This window comes from Anoplopoma fimbria, chromosome 13 (genome assembly GCF_027596085.1).
Source record: "Anoplopoma fimbria isolate UVic2021 breed Golden Eagle Sablefish chromosome 13, Afim_UVic_2022, whole genome shotgun sequence".
NCBI classification, from domain to species: Eukaryota; Metazoa; Chordata; class Actinopteri; order Perciformes; family Anoplopomatidae; genus Anoplopoma; species Anoplopoma fimbria.
Genome location: NC_072461.1, coordinates 25106567 through 25130900, shown reverse-complemented (window position 1 = coordinate 25130900; position 24334 = coordinate 25106567). Strand labels below are relative to the sequence as shown.

The 24334-nt window shown below is 37.5% G+C and overlaps 2 protein-coding genes across 3 annotated transcripts in view; one reads left to right on the top strand and one right to left on the bottom strand.

Moving 5' to 3' along the window:
- The window catches only part of slc4a4a (solute carrier family 4 member 4a), a 57343-nt gene extending 54029 nt beyond the window's left edge, over window positions 1–3314 (top strand). Inside the window, exon 26 of the mRNA XM_054610855.1 lies at window positions 2844–3314. The gene's annotated coding sequence lies outside the window, so the exon portion shown is untranslated. The remainder of the gene's footprint in view (window positions 1–2843) is intronic.
- Window positions 3315–9222: 5908 nt separating this feature from the next.
- adamts3 (ADAM metallopeptidase with thrombospondin type 1 motif, 3) overlaps window positions 9223–24334 on the bottom strand; it is a 230648-nt gene continuing 215536 nt past the window's right edge. Inside the window, exons 23-24 of one of the 2 annotated variants that reach the window (XM_054610314.1) lie at window positions 11211–11386; window positions 9263–9340 (exon numbers count right to left, since the gene is read on the bottom strand). In XM_054610314.1, the coding sequence (XP_054466289.1) occupies window positions 11252–11386 (135 nt within the window). In that variant the 3' untranslated portion in view covers window positions 9263–9340; window positions 11211–11251. Of the gene's footprint in view, window positions 9341–11210; window positions 11387–24334 lie in introns of both variants that reach the window. The other variant, XM_054610315.1, reaches the window with a different exon arrangement.

The following is a 24334-nucleotide window of genomic DNA, read 5'->3' as shown; positions in this document are numbered from 1 at the left end:
TGAACTCAGCTCAGCTGTCTCCTCCCGCTGGCCTTTAAACCTGCAGTAACACATCTTTTGTCCACTTGGGGGCAGCTGAAACAAGTTGTGACTATTAACCTTTGAAGTTGATACGGCGAAAGTTTTAGCCAACATTTAAATATTTTACACATCCAGGAGTTAATGTTAATGGATAAACATCATTCATTTTGTTGAGTCGTGTTCATCTGATGAATATAAGTTTAATATTCACTCTCTTTTAACCTGACCTGGGTGGTCCAGCAGCAATCTAACAGCACCTTAAATTATATTTATATAACAACAATAACAATAAATCATGTTTCACATTTTTTAGCACACCAACAGCTGAGTTTGTTATGATGTTATGATTTGAACATATATTTTAATGGAAAATGCAGTACTTGTGAGGGTTTCTGTATATGTTTAATTGTTTTGTTGTTTATTGATTTCTTATATATATATATATATATATATATATATATATATATATATTATATATATATATATATATATATATATATATTGCATAAAGCAGGCATATTTTCCACTCCCATAATGATAAGAGTATAAGATAATTGACAAAAGGTCCTGGTTTACATAGAGTAAAGACAATGGTATTGAATGCAACACTCGAATTTACCCCTTGGGGATCAATAAAGGAATATAATAATAAGTATTGTGCTTTCAGTTTAGCAGTCTGAAGTCTTTTTGTTGTTACATGGACTTCACGTTTTTAGAATTGTGTGCATAGTTCCATGTTTTGTGTATAATATATAATATTCTGTAATGGTCAAATTGCGTCTTTGTGAGTACCTATAACACGTGCACCTGTTTACTGTTTGTATTGTCCATACAAACAACTCATTTTCATATTAATATTTGCCTCTATTTGACTTCAACTTTATCTTGAAACTACTTTTGAAACTCATCTGATGCTGAAGATTTAAGAGTTATTGCAGATTTGGATTTCATTCTGACAAAAAGAACGTGGCATATTTAGAGAAGTAATAATGATCTAAAAAGCGGCCAGTCTTTGTGTCTCTGACCCCGTCACAGTCACTAGATCGAGGCGAGTGTATGCTGCGTGATGAACACACATTGTGCTTCACTGTTATGAGCTTTAGACCAGACAATCGGTCTTAAAGAGGCAGAACAAGCCTTGTTTTTTTTTTCCAAATATTTAGAGCGATGATTATGATGCTGGAGAAGAGATTATGTTTCTCCATCATGCCCACAATATTCAATGATGACCAGGATCCTCTGTCATGGTCCTGTGTTTCCCCATCTGCTCTACGATTGTTGTACCAGTGCTGACGCCAGAGGATTAGTGGTTTTTGGGACAATGTGTGAGAAAAGCAGCTGTGATCTCGGCGCGTCTGTGATGCCAACAAACAACTTACATGATTAGTTTGTTTTTTTCTAATTGGTCCTCAGCTGCCAAGTTCATGCTGACAGTTTTCTTCACATGGCTGGAGACTAAAAACATATTCTACTTACAGAATAGCAGTCTTTGTGAGCATCATTTTCTTTAGTAAATATTTATTTTCTTTGAGAAACAATTTGCCTAATATCATATAAAGTATAAAAGCGTTAATTTGCTCCATGCAGACGAAAAAACTGACAGGAAGTGCTAATAAAACAAGACAAAAACTTGTTTACCATTTACAGAGACACTTGCATATATACATATACATATAAATATACATTTACATACATGTGTTTATTGGTGCTTTCAGACACCCAATATATTATTTGCCTTTTTAAATAGTTTGGGCTACAAAAGAAGAATTAAATGATTAAAACGTCCATTTATCCCCACAGTGCTACATACCAGGGTAGAATATGTTGGAACTATTTTTTTCCCCAAATGCTCAATGATTATTGAATGGCAATGGGTATGTAGTTGAGCTCTAAATACTTTGGGTAGCCGTTTTTTTCTTATGGCCCTCTGCAGTCTGAGTTTGATCTCATGTAACTTTAAGGACCTCTGGCCTTTCAGTGGTCTGGGCTCGTGTCCATTAGAGTCGTCCTGTAATCCTGTCCCTACTAAGGCTGAAGCCAAAATAGTTTTGAGCTCAGATGACCTCAGGAACCATCAAACCATGACCACAGTTTGTATTTTACAAAATGCAGCAATAATGTTCTGCATTAAGAATATAAACGATTTGTCTTTTGAGTACAGAGAGACAGAAGACAATCTAATCTCTTACTCGTGTAAGGATGCTTTTGAAGTATAGTCTAATTAAAGATTACTTTGATATTTCCATTAGAACAAAACAGCTGTGTCATGATTAGAATTACGAAAAGTCTGACAACTTATTTTATTCATTGTTTGGGATATGTAAGGAAACGTCACTTTTGTTTCACCCCTCAAATAGAAAAATGAGGAGTTTGTATGGAGACACCAATAATAAAACACTTATGTTTATATAAAGGATGATTTTAGTCTTATTGTTGTAGTTTTTGCCATCACTTCTATCACTTAAGTCATCGCTTATTTCTCTCTTTTTTTCAGTAAACTTTAAAAAGCATGGAAACATTAGGTGGATACAAACCCATAAAATCCAGATGGATTTTGATTGGCTGTCAGTGTTTCTATCTATCATCAAATATCCTTAAAACGTTGTTGTTGTTGTTATAGTTGTGGTGTTGTGTGGATGGCTATCAACAAGAGTTTGAAAAGTCTTAAAATCAATATATTTATATCGTTATTGATGTGGATTGCCCTTAATTCTCGCCAAGAGATTGAATTAAGTGTATTTCCCAAAATGTCAATCTATTCCTTTAGTTTATTTATTGCATGGGATGCATTTGTCCTAACTTCATATCTGTCTGTGTTTCAGCCCCGAGATGAGTCCGCTGAAGTCCGTGCCTCAGATTAGAATCGACATGGACCCAGACGACGATAATTCATTCTACTGGAAGAGCAGAGGATCTGAAACGTCTCTGTAGAGCCACGAAACCACCGCAGCACCCACAAGACAACTTTTACTTTTCCTCTTTTGACAATATTCTTTTTTTTAACTCCATAATACAAAAGACTTTGTTCTGATTATGTCACAGAGAAAAGAAGGGGACCGCACTAAAGAAAGAATAGAAATAGAAAGGGGCTAACACGACACAAGAAAACTTTCTTTTTCTAATAATGAAGCCATTTTTAAAATCCATTTCTTGCTTCACAATCTTCTTCTCTTGGTGTTTTCCCTCACAGCTCCACATTAAACTGATAGATGTATCTCCTCACTCTTCTTCTATGCAACTCCTCCCACACATCGACCGTAAACGCTGCAGCTCACTCTGCTCACCACGCATGAAACGCCTCCCTGCTCTTTTTTTTTTTTTTTTTAATATATATATACATTTATAAATAAATATCATCTGTGGGAAATTTTTATATAAAGTGATTTACTCTAATGAAATTTTCCTGTAGCAGGAAAATGTATTTTTTTTTTTTTTTTTTATAGCTCTACCTCTCGTTTTAGATTAAAAGCTTATTATGAACAAATGCAACATGTTGATTTTTGATGCAGCATGGGGGGTTTTGATATTTTCTCTCTGTCCTCTTGTCGAGTCGAAATGATTCAAGAGATTCACTGTATCATAGCTCCTTTAAGGAAACGTGTGCAAATAGATTATTTCAAGTTAATTAACGGTTAATTAACAACACATATTTGTATGTGCAGATAAGGTACATATTTTTATTATCACTTTTTGACGCCGTTTTTGATTGCTTCACCTTCTCTTTCTAATTTTCTGAAGTCTTTCTTCACGTTCGTTCACTTCAAAGCTTTTGTTACTCTTTTAAATTAAATCATTTTACCTTTTTTTTTCTTCTTTTTTAAAGAAATGATTATTTCGTGTGTATGTTGGTAACTTTTTTTATGTTCTTTTTTTTTTCTCTTTGCTGGTAGAAAACAGTTGAGCGATACATAATCACAGATTTTTTTTCCTCAGCCAAACTAGGAATGCATATCATAGAATCGCTTGTGCTGCACAAACTACTTAACCTAAGTGGCTTATAAGAGATCGATCCAGACTGAAATGATTATGCTAACGAGGGATTATGAGAATGGAATCATATCCGTGTAAACTCCATGCAGCAGGTTTATTTTATTGTTTTCTGCTGTCGGAGTTATCTGATGACAGATCACATGTTTTTTTTTTGTTGTTTTTAAATAATTCAAATTCAGATTTCTATGTGAATACAGTTCTCACACACAGTATTGTATGTGAGTTATTGGTCGCTGTTTTTCCCGTACAGGCCGTCACTTTGTAGAGCAACTAAACTGAAAGATACTGGAAAGGAAAATGCATCCGTAGTGAAGAATTTATTCACACAAACGGATACAAAGAGTCCTTTACAAGCCTGACTTTTGCTGCTTGTTTGTGTTGATTAAACCTCTAAACAACTGGACAGTTAAATTCTCACTTTCCCAGTATATTGGTGCACCCTAAAGTAGTTATTTCACAGCTACAGTTTGTGTTCCCACGCATTGTTTTTCAGATTCAAGTGGCGCGTTTAATATATAATTAAAATGTTGGTTTTTAAAAATTGTTTAGAAGAGAAGAAATCAACAAATGTGCTTCACGAGAGAAACAAAGCAACTGCTGTTAGTTCTTCTGTTTGTCGGAGGACATTTTGATGAATTTGAACCTTTCTCAACTTCCCAAAGTCACCTCCTTATGAATCCCACTGCTTTTTTTTTAACAAGACCCGTCCTGCATAGCAAGTTGAGACGAAGACGATTGGTTAAAGTTTGGCATTGAGCTCGAGTAGTTAGGGTCAGGATAGCCAGTTGGTCGGAGCATAACAAGTTAGGCTACCGGTAACCAGGCGACAACCTCCTGTTCTGCAGAGTGAAGCCAGTGCGAAAGTGTCTTAAAACTTGCATTCTCTCTACTGACCAGCAGGGGGCGACTCCTCTGGTTGTATAGAAGTCTATGAGGAAATGACTCTACTTCTCTCTTGAATTATTCCCTCAGTAAACATTGTAAACATGAGTTTATGGTCTCAATCTCTAGTTTCAAGTCTTCTTCAATACAGCTTGATGTTCATTTAGTAAATTATGGTCAATTTAGAGTCAAACAGACCATAAAGCAGGGTATGCTTTAGGGCGGGGGTTGATTGACAGGTCGCTCTCTACGTCACTGCTCTGCATCCAAAATATGGTAACTTCTGTAATGGTTGCAAAAAAACAACATAGCTTGAACGCTGCACATGGAGGCGGGTCTTGTCAAGAAAAGCAGTGGGATTCATAATAACGCTTAATACAGGCCTTTGTCAAAACAAGCGGGTAGCATAGTTTATTTCGGGTCATTGCTGGTGTCGTGTACAAACCTATAGACGGCCGCAGGGACGCGACCTTTTGACCCAACTCAGCAAAAAAACAAAACATAAGGATACCCACTTGATTTGTCTCTTGCGCCTCATTAGCATTAACTAACTATGGACACGATTGTAAAGTTTTTTCCCCGATCTTTTTACAGTGAGGACGTTTCACAGCCAGTTTGGAGAGGAGGAATATCGGAACAGTAGCTAAATATTTTAACAGACTTGCAAAAAAGTCCAAACTCGTCCTTAAAATGAAACATCCACAGTTGTTTTTAGGAGCTCAAGCTGCTGAAATGAGGCCGTTAGTGTATAAACTATTCACTGCATTCCTACAGTGAGTCCACACTAAGAAAGAATGAAACCTCTCCGAACTATTATTGTCCAGTATTTCCTTTTTTTTAAAGCACTGTTCATCATCACAGTTATCCCCACTTTATCACTAAAGGGCACACTGGAGCACTTTCTCACTTGAATGTTTGAGTCTTTACACTCCTCTCCGTCTCCATCACCACTAGAGAGAGTCAAATATAAACCGTGTGATAAACGAGCCGCCTTCCATCGCTGTAAATCATGTACATAAAAGGCACGTTGGCTCAAACCAAAATACAACGACTGACTTTGTACCATTGCGGCTCAGTCTGTTTTTAATTTTTTTTTTTTTTTTTGTCAGTTTTGTTCCAGCTCATCAGCCGAAATAACGACGCCATTTTTACTCCACATCAGTGTTTTTAGCAGCGAGTGGGAACAAGTGTGACTTCCTGTCTGAGACGTGTTATTAGAGGGGAGATGTTAGTTTAAAGTGTGTCGTACTGTTTCAGCATGTCGGACTAAAAAAAATCCACAACATCAAATGAACAAAAACTTGATAACGATGTTCATTTTAGGGTTACGGAATAAATACTGATACGTTTGTTTTGATTAACTTTTTGTGACTTTTTAGAAACAGGTGAAATGGTTTATTTTAGAATTTATATTTTTCAAATGAAATGTACATTGGAAATAAACAGAATTATCAAACAGTGATGGTGTGCTGTTTTATTACTCTGATAATAAAATAATAAATGAACAGACTAACATTGTTGACTAACATTGTGTAATACACTTTATTATAGTAAAAAAACAACTGTCTGTTGAAAGCCAATATCATTTTTAGTAAGATTTAACATGTCACTGTGTCCATTATATAAACTGCAAATCAATTGAAAGAAAAAGAAATTGGAAACTAATTTAATAACTTATTAATAATTTGTAATTCGTAATTATTCTCAAAATACAGAACAAATCTCTAGTTCCAACCTCTTAATTTTGAGTAGCTGCTGTTTTTCATTGTTTTATTTCATAATAAATAAATGTGTTTTTTTTGTTGATTGTTGAAGATCAACTTGGGCTTTAAGAAATTCTAACGGGTGTTTTTCTCTATTTTCTGACATTTTATGGACCAAAGATTAATCAATTAACATATAAAAATAATCAATAATTGAAGTAATTGTTACTTGCAGCCCTAATTTCATGCAGTTTAACAGCAATGCTGCATTATGACAGTACATTACATTACAGTCATTTAGCTTTTATCCAAAGACAATAAGTGTATTCAACATAGGTATTCAAGAGAACTACTAGTCACCAGAAGTCATAAGTGCATCTCCTTTCTTACACAAGCATTTAAGAGCATAAACCAGAGCAAAAGTACAGTGCAGAAACAAACTAATATGAATACAATAAGTGCTAAGTGGAAGGCTCAGGGTAGTACTTCTTGAAGAGGTGAGTTTTCAGCCTGCGCCTAAAGATGGGCAACGACTCTGCTGTCCTGACGTCAGTGGGGAGTTCATTCCACCACTGAGGGGCCAGGACAGAAAAAAGCTGTGACCGGGTGGATCGGCCGCAGGGACCTCTGAGCGACGGGGCAACCAGTCGCCAACGAAGTGGTCGGGCGCGGGTGTAGGGCTTGACCAAGGCCTGGAGATAGGAAGGAGCTGTTCCTTTCACTGCCCTGTAGGCTAGCACCAGAGTCTTAAACTGGATGCGAGCTCTTACAGGGAGCCAGTGTAGAGAACGGAGAAGGGAAGTTGTGTGGGAGAACTTGGGGCGATTGAACACCAGACGAGCTGCAGCTTTTTGGACGAGCTCCAGAGGTCTGGTGGCCGACGCCGGGGCTCCGGCAAGTATTGAGTTGCAGTAGTCCAGGCGGGAGATGACCAGAGCCTGGATGAGAACCTGCGCCGTCTCGTCAGTGAGGAAGGGGCGAATCCTCCTGATGTTGTAGAGGAGGAATCTGCAGGAGCGTGTGACCGATGCAATGTTTGCTGAGAGCGACAGTTGGTCGTCCAGGGTCACACCCAGATTCCTCACAGTCCGAGTTGGCGTCACCACGGCATCATCAATGGTGATGGACAGGTCTCGATGCGGGCAGCCCTTCCCCGGGAGGAACAATAGCTCGGTTTTGTCCAGGTTGAGGTTCAGGTGGTGTGTCGCCATCCACTTCGAAATGTCAGCCAAGCACGCAGCAATGCGTGCCTCCACTTGGGTGTCACCGGGAGGAAATGACAAGACCAGCTGGGTGTCATCGGCATAACAATGGTAAGAGAAGTGATGCGAGCGAATAACAGAACCCAGAGATGTTGTGTAGAGCGAGAAGAGAAGGGGGCCCAGAACTGAACCTTGTGGAACCCCCGTAGTCAGCATGCGTGGTTCCGACACGGCCCCCTCCATGTCACCTGGTAGGATCGGCCTGTCAGGTAGGATGCAAACAGGGAGAGTGCAGATCCTGAGACGCCCATCCCCTCGAGGGTGGAGAGGAGGATCTGGTGGTTCACCGTGTCAAACGCCGCTGACAGGTCCAGGAGAATCAGGACAGAGGAGAGAGAGTTCGCTCTCGCGGCGTGAAGCGACTCTGTCACCGCAAGGAGGGCCGTCTCTGACGAGTGACCCACCTTGAACCCGGACTGGTGGGGGTCCAAGAGGTTGTTCTGGTGGAAATAAGAAGACAGTTGGTGAAAGACAGCACGTTCAAGTGTTTTGGATAGAAAGGGTAGAAGAGAAACCGGTCTGAAGTTCTTGACATCAGAGGGGTCAAGTGATGTTTTTTCAGAAGGGGGTGACTCTGGCAGTCTTGAAAGCCGAGGGAAAGCATCCCGAGACGAGAGATGTGTTGATGAGGTGGGTGAGGAAAGGAAGGAGTTCAGTGGCAATAGACTGAAGAAGAGGGGAGGGGATCGGGTCAAGGGAGCACGTGGTGGGGCGGTTAGATGTAACAAGGTCGAGGACCTCGTTAGGGCAGAGGGGAGCAAGATAGGGTAAGATGGGGTGTGGAGAGGGAAGGGAGAGCTGAGGGGGAAGAGCTGGAGAGGGTAGAGAGGAGAGGGGTGGACAGGGAGAGGGGGCTGAGAGAAGGAGGATCTGATATCGTTTACCTTCTTGTCAAAGAAGTTGGCGAAATCATCAGGGAGAAGGGAGGAAGTAGGAGGAGGGGGTGGGGGTTGGAGGAGTGAAGAGAAAATGACAGCATATTACTATATAATTATGACTATCAGGTGTTTATCAGATGATTTTAGACTTTCCATCAGAACAAGCAATCGTTATGATTGAGTTTCTGAGAAATACAGAGTTAATACTATAAATAACTTATTGATTAATTGATCCAAAGAATGTTAATCAGCTATTTTGATATTCGGTGGTGGAAAGAAACAAGTTTTACTCCACTACATTTGTCTGACACTTTTAGTTACTTTTCAGTTTGAGACTACTGATGCAAAATATAATCAACACATAAATTATGATGTATAATGTGATGATAATAATAAGACTCTGGATAAAATTCCTGAGAAAAAAAGACACATACAAAGTTTAGTTTCATCTTATTTCAAACTAGTTCTTTATTCTTCATCTCCAGATCTCATTCTGCACATTAAAATACATTATCTGTAATTTAAGATACCCTTCCTTGTCAGAGTTTGAAAGTGATTATTGGTTCAATAGCTCCCTCTAGTGGCTGTCCAGCTGCAATACAACCTGCAGAAACAGGAGTCACAAACAGGGTTCAGATTTTCTTCAGGCTGAAATATTTGTTTTAAACATTCCTTAATTTAAGTAAAGCTACTAAACTGAGATGGTTTCACATATTGTGGCTGCTTAGACCTCTACTCTTTATCATGAAAAAAGTATAAATGAAGCTGTCAATCAATGAGAGTCCTGAGCAGAAGTTTAATCTTCTAAAACAAGTAAAAAACACTCTACTGGATGTAGAGATTCTTCAGTACTTCCTTTAAAAGATTGTATTCTTCTCCAGGTCATTATTATTTATTGTCAAAACCTTTAACATTATAATAACACTGCTTTTATGAATAAAGTTCTTATGATTGACGCCATTTTCATTGAATTTCTAATTTCCAATATATGACAAAAAGACATGTATAAATATATACTAATCCACACTACAGCAATACATACAACATAAGTAACGGGAGGTCAAAGCGGTTGTTAACGGTCCAAAAACGACCCTCCAAGCAAATTGAGTCAAAGCAAAACTGCAGTAAATACTTGAAAATGTCAGTTAAGCAGAAGTAAAACTGTTTAAATCCTATAAATTGAATTAGTGGCAGTAGATTTGTTTCTACAAATGTTCTCTCTGTGTCTGTAGTCTGGAGCTTTCCAGTTGATTAGCAGATTAACACACATCAGCAAATTACAAAATGACTTGAAAAGTCTGATTTCATGCCAAAAAGAAAAACCTGAATACAGAATCACATTCACACGGAGATATAGAAAGATAACATCTCTATGTCTCCACTAGAGGACCAACAAGAGCCGTGGAGAGGTGTGTGTGTGTGTGTGTGTGTGTGTGTGTGTGTGTGTGTGTGTGTGTGTGTGTGTCTGTGTCTGTGTGTCTGTGTCAATGTGTCAGTGTGTCTGTGTGTGTGTGTGTGTGTGTGTGTGTGTGTGTGTGTGTGTGTGTGTGTGTGTCTGTCTGTCTCCCTCTGTGTGTGTGTGTGTGTGTGTGTGTATGTGTCTGCGTGTCTGTGTGTGTGTGTGTGTGTCTGTCTCCCTCTGTGTGTGTGTGTGTGTGTGTGTGTGTGTGTGTGACTGTGTCTGTGTCTTTGTGCGTGTTTGTATGTGTGTTTGTATGTGTGTTTGTCTGTCTCTCTGTGTGTGTGTGTGTGTGTGTCTGTGTGTGCATGTATGTGTGTGTGTGTCTCTGTGTGTGTATGTGTTTTTTTGTATGTGGGTATGTGTGCGTGTGTTTGTTTGTCTCTGTGTGTGTGTGTGTGTGTGTGTGTGTGTGTTTTTGTGTGTGTGTCTGTGTGTGTGTGTGTGTGTGTGTGTGTGTGTGTGTGTGTGTGTGTGTGTGTGTGTGTGTGTGTGTGTGTGTGTGTGTGTGCGTGTGTGTGTGTGTGTGTGTGTGTGTTTTTTCATTTTTGTGAGGACCAATCTGACATTTCTCACTTTTCCTCACTTGTGTTTAAGGGTTTGGATTTGATTTTTTAGGGGTTAGTTACTGTAGATCATTAGATATTTAGGTTAGACATTTAGTTTTGCTGGTTAACGATGAATTCCACCAAAATAAAGTGTTAAAGTAAAGTCAACTCGACATAAGGAGGTCTACTCAGACTGCTCATATACAGTTATGATAATGGAGGAACAGGAAGCTTTAAGCTGTAACGGTCTCAATGGCAACAGCAGCAAATTGCCGCCGTTCTGACCAATTCACCTTTTCATGTTCTTTTTCTATTGTGCGTATGTGTGCATGTGTGTGTGTGATTGAGAAACGAGAGATCTTCTGTAAAAGTGCGACACAAATGAATAGAAATGTAAAGAATAGAACGGCATGGAGGCTTTCACACTGACAGCATGGATATAAACTCTCTGTTGGTTGGAAACGTACCATTAAGACGTCCCGGAGTGAGATTAATCACAGTGCTACGTTCACTTATTGATGTCATGTGACATCCGTCCGACACTGGCAGGAGGGTTTGTTTGTGATATATCCAACAGTGAGTTCACGGATTGTTGTTGTGATGCCGCTTTGCAGGATTTTGGAGATTTGTCACAGTTGTTTGTCTGCAAGGAAACAAAGGAACTGCTATGGAAACAACAAGAAACAAGAAAAAAATAGAATGAATGGTGCATTTGGTCTTTTACACGGACGCCAACATACAAAAGGATGCTTCATTTGTTTTGGAAGACTTTCTGCTTACGAATCTTTTTCTTTTGTTTTTCTTAACCTCATCATCTTTCTTTTAAAGTGGCCTTTTTGGGAACTCAAAATCTTATATGGTAGCACTTTGACTTCACTGAACAATTCAAAAGGAACTACTTAACATAAACTGATAGGAGGATTTTCATATACAAGCATGTAATAATCACATTTCACATATTTTGTATGTTTGTATCTTGTATTGTTTTTTTATTATTTTGTAACAGGAAAGTTTCAATGATGGAGACGGATAACTTTCTGAAGCAACACATTACCGTCTTCCACACTTGGTTAAGCATCACAACAACAACAACAACAACAACAACAACAACAACAACAACAACAACAACAACATCACTTCCTGGTTCTTCACTCACAATGGACTTAACCAACCAATCAGAAGCCAGGAGGACTGAGACTGAAGAGGTAGATTTCAGCAGATCATTGTAACAGCTTTAAAGTCACAGATACAACTACTATGTTAATAAATGTGTAAACATAACTCACAATTGACTCAAATATGTGAATTAACTCTGACTTCTGAACTTTACAAATGTATATTGTTATCATATCTATTTCTTTATGTTCTGTAAACCTTTTATAGATCTTCTTATACTCATTTCTGTTCATGCTGATGTATTTAAATGTGTGTCTATGGGTGATAGTGTCGAAAGCTCCTCAGATTGGACGGAGCTCCAGGTCTCCAAATCCTGTTCCGGACTTGTTATCGCACTTATTGTAAAGACTTCAACATAATTCATTTTACATACATCTATAAAGGATCTTGAAGTTCTTTTTTCTTTAGTGTACCTGTACTCTGTTATTCTGTCACACATGATTATTAGAAGTGACTTGTTGACCTCAGAATTACCCTTTCATTTACTTAATTATTTTTAATTGAAATAAATAATAATAAAAAAATAATAAACAATTTATTTAAAAAAAGGTTAAATAATAAATAATAAATTGATAATACATAATAAATAATACATAAAAAATTATAAATAATACAGACTTTTTATGACAAAACCCCCTCTTATCATTGAACACAATATGTTAAACACTTTCACTCAAAGAACTTTGTCTGGATTACATAGTTTATAACTTGCAAAGGATTTAATCAAGAACTCTCTGATCAAAAAGTGAATTAACAAAGTAACAAATCTGAGCAGACATTCAAAGCCATCCTTTGATACTCGACAGTTTTCAGTTCTGCAGAATGCTACATATATTTTAGTCCCTTCCAAGCAAAAACTAAGGGTTATTTGGATTCCAAGTCAATAATGGACGTGTCCTGACCTCGTTAATAAATAAAAAAGAGTAATATTTTCACTATTACACCATTCATGTTTACTTTTCCAAACAAACTCTTTGCTGAAACGTGGAGAGCCTTGAAAAAAAATAAAAATAAATAAAACTGAGTATACAATAAGAACTCAAAACTACGCAAAGGTCACTTGACATAAACTTTAAAAAACAAGCTTAAAATGATCTTCCTTTTGACATAAAACATGTTTTTATATGACGAGTTTCAATGTCATCCGTCTGTCGTCAAAAAAAGCCAAGAGTTTCACAATGCACCAAGGTAAAAAACGGAGTAAAAATTCAAAAATCACAAACTTATGAAGTAGGCTTTGTATATAAGAAACTATTAGTTTGTCAGCTCAGTCCAACTTTAACACCGGATACAAACACTGGAGAGAAAGTGTGTGAGAAATGTTTTCTGAAGATATTCAGTGCTTCCTTTATCTTTCTCCCTTGGCTCACTGCCTTTGTCTGCTCTGTGACTGTAAACAGCCTTCGACACACAAAAGAGAGCTTCATTTATGGAGCCGCATTAACCTCTGATGTCAACAATTAGTGCATTACAGTTTAAAAGAGTGAGAGCAGGAGATATTTAATGAGCTGAAATGAGTTTCCACATTAAAAGCATTACAAATCGTAGCCATACGGGATCTTTCTTTCTGTCTATCGAGTCCATTTATTTTGCACTTTGACCTCCTTTGCTGACATTTGACTGTATGTTACTAATAGGCAGTTGGTCATTTTATATTCTCTTTGATTTTTCTGTTATTTCTTCACTTTAATATTTCTCATGTGTGCTGAAGATGTTTGATGCATGAAAGAGTGATCAAGTCAAAAGTGGAGGGACTGGAGATTTAATTATAAGATATATATTTCATATTTTCTGTCCAAATTCGAGTGCTTCTGATTTGCAGGAAGTGATAAGTGCTATGGTTTCTCCTTATGTTTATTTTCAAGACAGACATAGACATCTTCAAATTGCATGTCCAAGCAAGCCCAAAAATACTGTATTTAAATAATATAAAACATAGAAAAGAAGCAAATTCTCACATTTTAAATGGTGGAACCAGAGAATCTTTTACATTTGTGCTGTAAAAATGTGCAAACTGATTAATGATTGTCAAAATATACATTTTTCGATTGACAAAATTGATAGATTAATTGACTAATTAGTTTAGTTTATTTAGTTTATTTTATTTTTACAATTGAAAAATATAAAAACACAACATAGATAAATAATATTACAGTGCAGGAAGAAGCCTCCACCTATATAATATAAAACAATTCACAATACTATAACGAATACAAAAAGAATATACATATGGTATGAAATATTGTTGAAAAAGCATTTTTACAAGATATGATTTATAATAACAACACATTAAATTGTATCAGCTCCACAAATCATTCTTAAAAAAATGACAATTTTTTCATTTGCCAAAGTTATGGAAACGGTTTGCCTAAGATTAGGCACAAATACTTATTGATTAACTGATAGCAGTGAAAGAAGTGAACAAATGTGGTCTTTGTTAAAGCAACAGAAACAACAAAGTTAACTGTTGGTTGGAAATGAGACGTGAGGATGGTGTGATGGTTCTGTTTCACTCTAATGTTGGACTCCTTGGTCTTTTTTATGTTGTTTTTAAGGTTTCTTTATTGTTTTTAGTGTGTCCACCATTAAACATTCACGCTGTCTTTATGTGAGGAGTGTTGTGTTTTGCTTGCACACCCGTTTAGCGTCTCACCTCATTAGCCCTGACTTTGTCTCACTGGTCCTTTGTGTCTCGTTAACCAATCGTAGTTTCCTTCCTTATTCCTGTTCCCTGCCCACTCCAGCTGTGCCTTGTCTAATGATTAATTAGCACCTTGTGTATTTATAGTTGAGTTCTTTGTGACTTTGTTTGCCATCTTCAGTTGAAGCTGCATTGTTACTCCTCTAAACCGGCCCTACCTTAGTTTCTAGTGTATTTCATTTGTGCTCAGTTTGAAGACTTTCTTATTTAGTTCCTCTCTCTACTTCCTGTTGCTTTCTCTGCATTTGGGTCCATCTGCCTGCTTCAAATATGACGGTATTTAGTACAAACAGTAAGTAGTACAATAGTGGTCAACATTTTTCAACATGCTATACTATGACTTTTTTCGACATACTATGCTATGAGGTTTTATGACGTTTTTTGGGCATACCATTGTTACAACCCGGCTCAAAGGCTCTAACCGGAAGTCGTCCCAAAGCTCTTATTTCGGCTCTGAGGAGCGAGGATCGAGGAGCGAGGAGCGAGGAGCGGATCTCTGAGGAGCGAGGAGCGAGGAGGGATCTCTGAGGAGCGAGGATCGAGGAGCGAGGAGCGAGGAGGGATCTCTGAGGAGAGGATCGAGGAGCGATCGAGGAGCGAGGAGCGAGGAGCGAGGAGCGAGGAGGGATCTCTGAGGAGCGAGGATCGAGGAGCGAGGATCGAGGAGCGAGGAGCGAGGAGATCTCTGAGGAGCCATGTGCGAGTGTCGGTTTGATGAGTTATGTAATTCCAATTTACCCTGAAACTTTGAGCCTAATAAATTAATTCCAGTGTTTAGGAGAAAACATAATCATATTCTGGATTATTTAATAATGACTTCACAATCCGAATTTCAAAACATACAGACGTTAATAATTAATAAATGAGACAAATGTATTTCTGTCCTGTGTCCTGTGCTTATGAACAGTACACAGAACACAGTATAAATACACAGAACATAGTATGAATACACAGAACACAGTATAAATACACAGAACACAGTATAAATACACAGAACATAGTATGAATACACAGAACACAGGGACTACTTTGTTTCATTATTAATATTAGTACAGCGATCATGTGTGCAGACACAAAATAAGAAGTCTCTCCAGCTGTTAGAGCCGACTGACTGAAGCCGACTGAGCCGAAACACGTTTCCTCGTTTCCTCTCTCCTCGCATGGCTTCCTTGCCTCTCTCCATGCATCCCTGGTGGGAGGAACTAAGACCAAGGAAAAGACGCAAGTGAGGGAAACGGATACAATTAAGAGACTTGGGATGTACCCTCTATCTCTCTCAGGCCCATTCACTGCTGCAGACACATAGGAAACAACACAGACTACTTCCTGTCAGCGAGAAACAGGTCGGAGTACTATGGAACCAATTAGTTTGATTAATTTAGACTTTTGATTTTGCAGGATTTTAAGGTTACAACAAGGAGTTTTTAACTGGTTATGAAACAGTCTTCATTTAATCCTGAAGCCTCTATATGACTTAAACAATAACTGCCAGCGTCAAATTTATTTACAACACGCAGACCGAAAGAGCCTATTTTTACATTTTCACAGTGAGAGAGTAAGTGATATTTAGCCGAATAAAAGAAAGCAATTTATATTTGATTATATTTTGTGGTTATTACTGAAACTGGGGCAAACCACGGCATATCAGGGCCATTGTAGGTAAAATAAATATTAAATGATTATAGAGCAGGGGATGGGGGTAATAATCAGAGAAAAAACATTGCATAACCAGGATTTAAATAGTAAATGTATGATTGTCATTTATTGTAACCAATTAAAACAGGAAAATAAACAAATTTGCAGGTTCATACTTTATATTACAGGCAGCACAGCTCCATGGTCACAACTCTGTTTAGGATGCTTCAGAAGTTTTTCTAAATCCTAAATTGAAAATGTAGCCATAGAAATTAAAGTGTTTTATTTATATTTTGGTAATTTCAACACAAAGTTTAAAAGCAGTGAGAAAAAGTCATATATCAGGATTTGGTTTAAAGATGTTTTCAAATTAAATAAGATGCAGATTTTCACCTTTTTGCAAATATACTATGAATTCAAATTAATAAAGGCTGACTGCTAATATATTTTTTAAAACCCTTGATGAAATAAGATTTCTCTAGCAGTATTGGTAGGTGTGTTTTTCACACTTCAACACTTATTCTACCACAACACCAAGCTTCTTTAAAAAAATTGTCATTTACTTCTCCAAATCAATATTAACCACTCTTCACTTTGGCAGATATTAGATCCACCACACAGCACTTAATGAGTTTTCATTAAAACCAAATTATGACTGGTGTGTTAACTGCCAAATTGCCTTCTTAGTTACCATATGACAGGTAAACAGTAACACCAATCTGTTTAAACTTAATATTCTCAGGTCTAGCTCAGCTAAAACCACAAAAAAAGGAAATTCGTTAGAGTGGCGAGCACCACAGAAAAAGTGACCCTTACGCTAGGCATAAGGGTCCGTTCGGGTTAAGGTAGAGGGGAAACACAATTCGACACAAAGGCTAATTAGACACAGAGGCTAATTAGACACAGAGGCGAAGCGCTTTGTGAAACATGGGAGCAGCAGATAAAATCTATTTTAAATCACTTAAACACAATTTTTGTAAGCCAGCTTCACTGTGTGCATAATTCCAATTATCATGCATTTGGTTATGCAGGGTTTGAAAGAGTAGGCTATCAGAATTGGTATTGAATTAACAACATACAGTATCTGTATAAAAGTCAAACTGCTTCTAAATTGGTATTCTTCTAAAACAAAAAAATAATATTGCAAAGATGCAGATTGCAAAGAGTGCTGGAATAAATATTGAATGATTTATGTAAATGTATTCCTTTTGGGAACATATCATTTCTCATAGGAAGTATCAGATGTGAAATTCAACTAGCAGATCAGCATGCTGCAGCAGAAGAAAAACATGCAATCTCATTTATGTTTGACTTGAAAGGTACTTTAAAGATAACCCTTCCATGCCCGTGTTCAAATAAGGGCTTCACACGCAATCAAGTGGGAATAGAAACACTGGAAATTTTAAAAGAAGTCGACATATCGTTCAGCTGGGGTAGAAACTTTGATTTATCGATAAAAGCAAAATACGACAAAGTAAAACTGAATTAGCAAATAAATTCTGAATGTGACTTAAAGCTGGGGGTAGGCAGTTCATTGTTGGTGCCATTGGACAAAAGTTCAGCTGGTAATTCAAGTGGACATTGATCCAACCACTGACAGCAATCAGCAATCTAATACTTCTTTAGCTTTACACCCACAGAGCGCTGCTGGAAACCATGATAAAAACGAAGCAAGGGGAGGAAATGGTTGAAAGAATAAACCGCGTCATCATAAAAGTGACTGACTTCAAAGAAACCTGTTCAGACCACTGTGCACCAGAGAAAGCTTCACCCTGATGTTATGACCATTTGCACGTACCACTCTCCTGGGAATAAACTATTTTATTTATGAGAAGATGTCCAATTTATAAGCATACAATCCATTCATTTTTATGGAAAATGCTAAAAAAGCCTACGTGTGGTCTTCTGATCAGATAAAAGCCAATATTCTCCTCGAAATGTCGGCTTTTAAAAGATGTCTCGAGTGCTGGATGTGGCGTGGGAGGAACATTCCCCGGGCAATAACGTTCTGGCCTTTTGGAAAATCTGTGTTCTCTCGAATATGAAATGCTTCATGCTGTGAAGCGCTGTTTTCTTTCAATTCCGTTTGTGCAAAAAAAGCAATTTCATTTAATCGTACCACAAAATGGCTTTCCCTCGCGTACGTTCTAACGGGTATTGCAACCATTATCGCCAATTTCTTCAAATTTAGAGCAAAGTATTTGGGTTTAGGAAACGCTACGTGTTCATCACGGTTATTGAAACTCTTGCTGCTTGGACATGTCTCGCCGTTCTAAAGAAAGCAATTACATTTTTTGTGATTTTTCTTTTCTCCTTTGAGTATCTTGCATCAATTCCCTTTGTCAAATTAATTAATATTAGAGTCAATGTGCAACATGGGAGCAATTATAGACTTGATATATCACTATTAGAAACAGAGAACCACTCGTACACTTGATTAGCGAGCGCCAAATAAATGAAACATGCCCACGCCCTCTCACAGCAGATACAGTAAAGTGCTCTTATTCATTCAGCTGTAGTGTAATGGGTGACAATGAATGCCTCTGCATACGCTCGCCCTGCGTGGGAAATTCAGTCCGCCTGCGTTCAGCCTGTTCTGGCTGTGACAAAGCCAATCTGTCCCTTCATGGTTCTCCTGCACCCAGCAGGACATCATCAGGTCTGAATTATTTAAAATGCCGAACACAATCTGGAGTAAAATGGAAAAATCATGAATGAACAGAGATTTTCACTGTTACTGCATTGGCTGGTTCCTTTTGATCTGATGAAGCAGGGACATTCACTCATTAAACTCTGAATGATATTTCTGGAGCGTTTATTTTACCAGGATTGGTTATTTTACTATTTTGCTCCACTGTTTTCTTTCTTATACACAAAGGTACCTTTAACTCACTTTAGTAAGAAAGGAGGTCCGGAGACCTGATTTAAGGTGATCACTTTGGGGATAGAAACACTGGAAATTTTAAAAGAAGTCGACATATCGTTCAGCCGGGGTAGAAACTTTGATTTATCGACAAAAGCAAAGCACGACAAAGTGCAATGGAAACAGAATTAGCAAATAAATTCTGACTTATAAAGAATGTGACTTAAAGCTGATCAAGCTGGGGGTAGGCAGTTCACTGCTGGTGCCATTGGACAAAGGTTCAGCTGGTAATTCAAGTGGTCGGATAGAAAACCAGACCAGAGCTAAATAACACTGACAAAGGCTGGACAGGTTAAACAGCTGTGTTTTGAAAAGACTAAAAGTGTACTAATCAACAGTCAGCATTTGTGATCTTGCTCTGCAGCTGGAATAAGCTATCTACACAAGGCAGGACTGCATGTTCGTATTTACAAATCAATCAAATCAAAAGTGTGTGAAAAATGTGAAAATATCCTATAATGCAGTTACACAGACAGAGCTGTACGTAAGAGGACAACTTTATATATATATATATATATATATATATATATATATATCCTCAAAGTAATGAAGGGAGAAGAGGGGCTAAATTAAAAGTTCATGGCCTTTGAATGTACATCTGTCTCTTACTTCCACTCTCTTTTCAGAGCTGATTCTACCTTTAGTCAGTTTGTGAAATGCCATGTGTCTTTCTTGTTCCATGAAAGCATCCGCTGGTTACTGAAGCTTTAACATTTTTTTTGCAGAACTTAAAAAAAACAAAAAGTGGTTTGTTTGAAAAGAAAGGCACAAATGGTGTATTCGCCTTCATAAAATATTCTTACAATTGTTGTAAATTGCTGGGGTATGCAATTTACAAAAAGTAAACTGCATACCCCAGCTTTAAGCTCGGCAAAGCAACCGCCGAAATCCAGTGATGAATTGTTGCATGTTCCAGTACCATACAAGAAGGAGACAAATTTATGCTCCAATCAACATGGAAAAGTTAAATTCAGATAAAATGCTGGACGGACAGACGAGGGAGACATGGACTAAAACTCTACAGAGAGCTGGAGGACAGTGAACCTGATAAAAGTGAGGTGAATCTCAGGTGAACCACAACTTTGAGCTGAATTATAAAATAACAGGTTCACTCCCTCCCCCAATTTGACATTTGTCCTTTTCCCAACATCCAATACATTTTAAAGAAATGTAATGCTGGATTACATTCTTTATTAACATAATGAGGATTCATCTGGCAAGACGCAAATATGTTGATGATGAATGGGTCAATAAAATGTTCATTGCTCACATGTTTCATTCATCTTCGAACAAATATTTGATTGTAGAGACAGCTTGATTAAACCTTCTTATGGTGAGGTTCAGATCAGAGTCTTGGTTTAATACAGGAAATGTCTGCAGTGACTTGAATCATGACACATGATCATCAACATCTAATTGTAACCTCCATCAAAATAAGTATTATAAATAAGCAAATGAGCAATAAAAAAACAGTAAAAAACAGTAAAGAACAGTAGAGAATCCACAGTAACTGAAATATTATATATACTGCACCCCCTCCAACACCATGAGGGGGTGCAGGCCAAGGCTTTCAAAGACATCACCCTTGCATCTTTCTCATCTGAAGATGACAAGCAACCTGCTGAAACGCTTAAGGCTCCCGAAAAGGGGAGAGGAGAGGTGAGACTCACAACAAGTTGATCATGTTGAATTTCCACCAGCATGATAATCGTAAATATAGTCACGAGTGACTTGAAACAGCTGTCTAGCTCGCTATCATGATGGAAAAAGTGAAAAACTGAGCTTGATTTAAAAAGGCGTTTATGCATTTATCAATCCATGAAACAAACATTACGTTTCAACGCTACATTTTGATAAAGTAACGACCTTAACTGCGCTCTGTTATTGGCTCACGGCCCAAAAGCTGACGCCAGGCAGAGTCTGTGCAGATACAGATACTGACACACGCTTGTAGTGAAGTAATGAGAGGAAGTCTGTACATTGATTTTAGGAAAATGCTGCATAATTTAAAATAAAGTAACTGTCATGTAACAAAGAACAGAATCACACTATTTGTATTCTTTAAATATGCATGGAGACGTGTAATTGATTAATTAAAGATTGTTTGTTTCTCACTAAAAGATAATGATCACCTGCTGCTGCTTTATGTTGTTTATGTTCACTTTGTTATTATGCACTTTGTGTTATGTTTCATGTGTTGTAAAATAAATGTAAAAAAATGTTTATCTTGGTTTATTGCATTGATTCAGATGTAGATTGATCTTTTATTAAATAAAGCTGGTTATATAGCTTTTTATGTATTATGTAGAATGTCCTCTTTTCGGTGTATTGTTATATTATTTTAAGTATAACAATATACTATATGATATATATAAAAGTTAATTATTTTTGCAGATGAATCAACATGTAAGCAGCATTTTATTGTCATAGCTGGTTGAGAAGTAGATGCTTGTGTTTAAACAATATGCATCATATTTTATAAAAACATAAGTAGTTTTGCATGTAAATGAGTAATTAGTAACTGAAGCTGTCGTGGAGTAAAAGGCATCTCACTTTTAAATGCAATGTAATGGAGGTAAAAATAATATATTGGGTTTAGCTGCTTGGACATGTATCGCCGTTCTAAAGAAAGCAATTACATTTTTTGTGATTTTTTCTCCATTGAGTATCTTGCATCAATTCCCTTTGTCGAATGAATTGATATTAGAGTCGATGTTGTGCAACATGGGAGCAATTATAGACTTGACATATCACTATTAGAAACAGAGAACCACTCGTACACTTGATTAGCGAGCGCCAAATAAATGAAACATGCCCACGCCCTCTCACAGCAGATACAGTAAAGTGCTCTTATTCATTCAGCTGTAGTGTAATGGGTGACAATGAATGCCTCTGCATACGCTCGCCCTGCGTGGAAAATTCAGTCCGCCTGCGTTCAGCCTGTTCTGGCTGTGGCAAAGCCAATCTGTCCCTTTATGGTCAGATAATAAATGAGATTACTGAAGTAAAATGCATCAAAATTGCACTTTAGTTTAGTTTTTCTGTAAATATATATTAATTCCACCACTGGTGAAATAAAGGAGAAGATGAAGATGAAGAAGGATACAAGGCTAAAGTAGAAGAAGATAAAGACACTTCAAATGAAAACCAAAATTATACCTGACAACATCCTCAAACCCGCTAATGACATTCACAAGACACTCAGGTTGTTTATCCGTCCAACATCAATTTCTGTGTTTGGGATTTTATCAGATTACTGTGAAAAAAAATCTGTTTATTTTTATCGCCTTAAAGTGCAAACAGACAAATATCTAGAGACGGACCAGTTTTCTTCTCCAACAAAGGCAACAAAATGTCGGTTTCTGGGGTAAAAGTCAAATGTGGTGACTCATTTTGATCACTGCAACTCTTTGGAAGTAACTATTCAAACAACTAAGAATTGCTTTCTGTGATAAAAACACTTTGGTAGAATTAAATATCATAAATAGCTATACAAGGCCAATTGGGAGCTCGGCAGTGAATCAAAAAGAAATATCTGGAAAATCTTCAAGATGTGACTGAAGAGGACGATGATGGAACAAAAGCAAGAAAGAAAATCTGCATTAAACAAATATTAAAACTGTAATCTGAACATGTGTTTTAATGTTTTTTGGCGAAACCTTGTTGTCACGTCATTTAAGGAAAGTATGGTTCATTGAAGCTGTTGAGTTACTGCTAATACAACATGCTCAGTAGTTTTCTCCTTTAGCCACTGTGTACAAATACTCTGTGATTGTAAATCTAAAAATACAAAAGTATTGACATCAAAATATACTTAATGTACCAAAAGTAAAAGTATTTATTATGCAGAAAAGCTATATCAAAATTGCTACCAATGGACACAAAAGAGACCACAAAGACATGCAAAATAGATTAATGACTATAAATGAGGAATGATTCATTTTGACTGAGTAGTGTATCAAATGGAACACGGCTGGTGTGCACTCAACCGAAGTTACAAACGTCGCTGTTAGGTAGCGCGCAGCAATATCGTTTGCAGAACCAAATTATTACAGACTGCTAAATTTACCCATTAAACAATACTGATGGCTTCTAGCTGACAACATTACAATAACACTTAAGTTATAATTGTATAGAGCCATGTTCACTGGAGCAACATCTGCTGGAACTTCATCCTTCTACTGCGAAAGCACTCAAAATAGCAAATATGGAAGTATGCAAATTGAGACCCAGCATGTGTCAACACAGCATGAATACAGAAGTAAATTTACAAATGTAAACCAAGCAAAGGCATACAATTAGGAGCATAAACTAGAAAATAGAACCATTTCAGGGCACAAGGAATTAGGCATAGTTCAGGCCTTTTGGCTCTACTTTTTTGGCAACACAAATTTCATGAGCTGACGAAGCGTGTAAGTAGGTGTTGAGGCTGCAGGCAGACATCCGTGCAGGGGGGATGAACTATCCTTTAGTTTGATGGGATTAGTATGTCGTTGAGGGTGCACATGTTGGCCTCATTGCGCCCTTTACTCCCTCACTCACTGATGGCAGAGAACGAAGACAAAAAGACAATGATCCTGCAGCATCTTCGTTGTACGTCCTCCAGAGGACTTTTGTCAGTCCATCCAGAACTGGATGAATGAAGGTCAGGTATATTAAATTTAGCACATCACTGGAGAAACCATCTCTTTTTGCATCGTTTATGTAATGGATCCTTGGCAGCGTCTTTGAGAGCATGCACTTGATGTGGGCATCACATGACAAATCAGATGATATCTGGTTGGAAAGGTGGAGACTCTACTGATGACATGTCCAGAAATTGTTGGAGAGGGGATGTTGTCGTCACTCCTTGAACTGATTACCATATCCACAGTCTTAGACCCTATCTTCACGCATACAGGTATTTCTTTTAACGGATATTTTCCTCTACGTTTTGAATTAAAATCCTGGCCACACGACCTTCGTTTAACAAAACATCTCCGTCCACAAAAGAACGAACTTCACCAAGATACGTCAAATACCATAGAAGAAGATTTTGAGCAAGCGCAGTGAGCTTAGTTTCCTTTGGGGGTGTAAACAAATAGTAAACAAAAGTCAAGCTGTAGCTAATCATTTCTTTATTAATACATATTTGATATTTAGTGGTATGGCGAAAA